Raw genomic sequence first — 1,535 nt, 5'->3', positions numbered from 1 at the left:
AGGGGCTCCGGCCGCCGGACTTTCTCCCCGCTCCGCTCGCCCGCAGCTCCCGCCCGGCCGGCCAAGGTGTCCGGCGTCCAGCCCGCCGCTCCCGCCGGAATTTCTTTACACTTTCGGGCGGTTCTGCCGCCGGCAGCCCCGCACCTAGCCCGCACGGGGCGGCTCGCCGCCTCTCCCGGTGCCGGGGCGAGAGGCGCCGCTCTTGCCGCCAAAGAGCGGGCAAAGCGGGAGGCGAGAGGAGTGGGGAGAAGGGAGCGGAGCGGGGGCAGAGGGAGTGCGCGCTGGCGGGCGAGGGGCAAAGAGAGAAAGAGGAGAAAAGTGATCAAGGTGATTAAATTAGAGAGGGAGAAATTAACCGGAATGCTGATAATCCCGAGCCGGCGTTCAGTTCATTTTCTCCCCGACCCGCTCACTCGCTCTCACTTTTATTTTTTCTCCCCCCCCCCGCTCTTGCTCAAATTAAAAATTAAATCCGTGAAGGGGAAATTAAATAAATTGCTCTCCGGGTTACTTACGTGAAAATTCCCGTTTGCTTAAGTGCTGGGGTTTGCCTTGCTTGCGGCGCGACATGGTGGGTTGGTGGCTTCGGTGGCTTGTGAGTCGCTCGGTTCACATCGGGAGAGACGGGTTAGAGAGGAAGGAGACTCCAGAGAAAATATCTTCATCAATGTCTTTTGACATCCAAAATAAATTAGAAATAATACAAAGATGGCGCAGGGAAGATGAATTGTGGGATAGCAGTCATGGCTTTTTTTTTTTTTTTGTGCAAGGGGAAAAAAAAAGAGAGAGAGAGAGGGAGAGGGAGAGAGAGGGAGAGAGAGAAGGAGAGAGAGAGATGAAAAAAATGGCAAAAGCCCCCCTGAGCTGCAAGTTCAAGTGCGGACGTGACGTCCCTGCGAACTTGAACGTCAGGAGCCTGGATGGACAGAGACATACAAAACATGGGCAGGGCAAGCCGGGGAGAGGGGAGGAGGGAAGGCGAAGGCAACACCAATGGACACTCATCAGGGGCTGGACATGAAAAAGAGAGCAGGACAAGCCAATGGACAGTGATCGCAGGGGGGAGAGGGGAGGGGGCGCGGCGGGAGGGGGTGCACCGGCCGCCCGGCGCACGCTGCCGAATGGAGCCCGGGGGCCGGGGGCGGAGGGGGCGGCGGCCGGACCCGCAAGTGGCCGCGGAGGAGCGGCCGCGGGAGGGGAGCCGGGAGAGGGGCGAGGGGGGGAACTGAAACACGCACGGGCGGAGAAGGAAGGGAGGAAAGGGAGAGGGAGAACGCGAGCAGGCAGGCAGGCAGCGGCAGCACACGCACGCACACCCCCGCTGGAAAAGCAAATACATCAATGAAGCAAAAGACGGGCAGAGAGGGCTGCGGGGCAGGCTAGCCTCGGGATGTGCCGAGGAGGTGGGAGAGCTGGGGGAGGCCAGGTACGACCGGAGACCACCCAAAAAGCGCGGGGGGGCCATCCGGCTCCCGGCTTCCCCACTCGGCCCCCCCCCTCCCCCCCGAAGCCGCCGAGTCCCCTCCTCCCGGGAG

General features: G+C 61.4%; 1 protein-coding gene across 1 annotated transcript in view; it reads right to left on the bottom strand.

Moving 5' to 3' along the window:
- Positions 1-1,106, bottom strand: part of BCL11A (B-cell CLL/lymphoma 11A (zinc finger protein)) — a 73,066-nt gene extending 71,960 nt beyond the window's left edge. The window contains exon 1 of the mRNA XM_010574842.1: positions 516-1,106. Coding sequence (XP_010573144.1) covers positions 516-570 — 55 coding nt within the window. The 5' untranslated portion in view covers positions 571-1,106. The remainder of the gene's footprint in view (positions 1-515) is intronic.
- Positions 1,107-1,535: the final 429 nt, after the last annotated feature.

This window comes from Haliaeetus leucocephalus, unplaced genomic scaffold (assembly GCF_000737465.1).
Source record: "Haliaeetus leucocephalus isolate CR32 unplaced genomic scaffold, Haliaeetus_leucocephalus-4.0 Scaffold450, whole genome shotgun sequence".
In the NCBI taxonomy this organism is placed as follows: Eukaryota; Metazoa; Chordata; class Aves; order Accipitriformes; family Accipitridae; genus Haliaeetus; species Haliaeetus leucocephalus.
The sequence above is the reverse complement of the archived record's forward strand: the minus strand, read 5'-3'. Positions and strand labels throughout refer to the sequence as shown.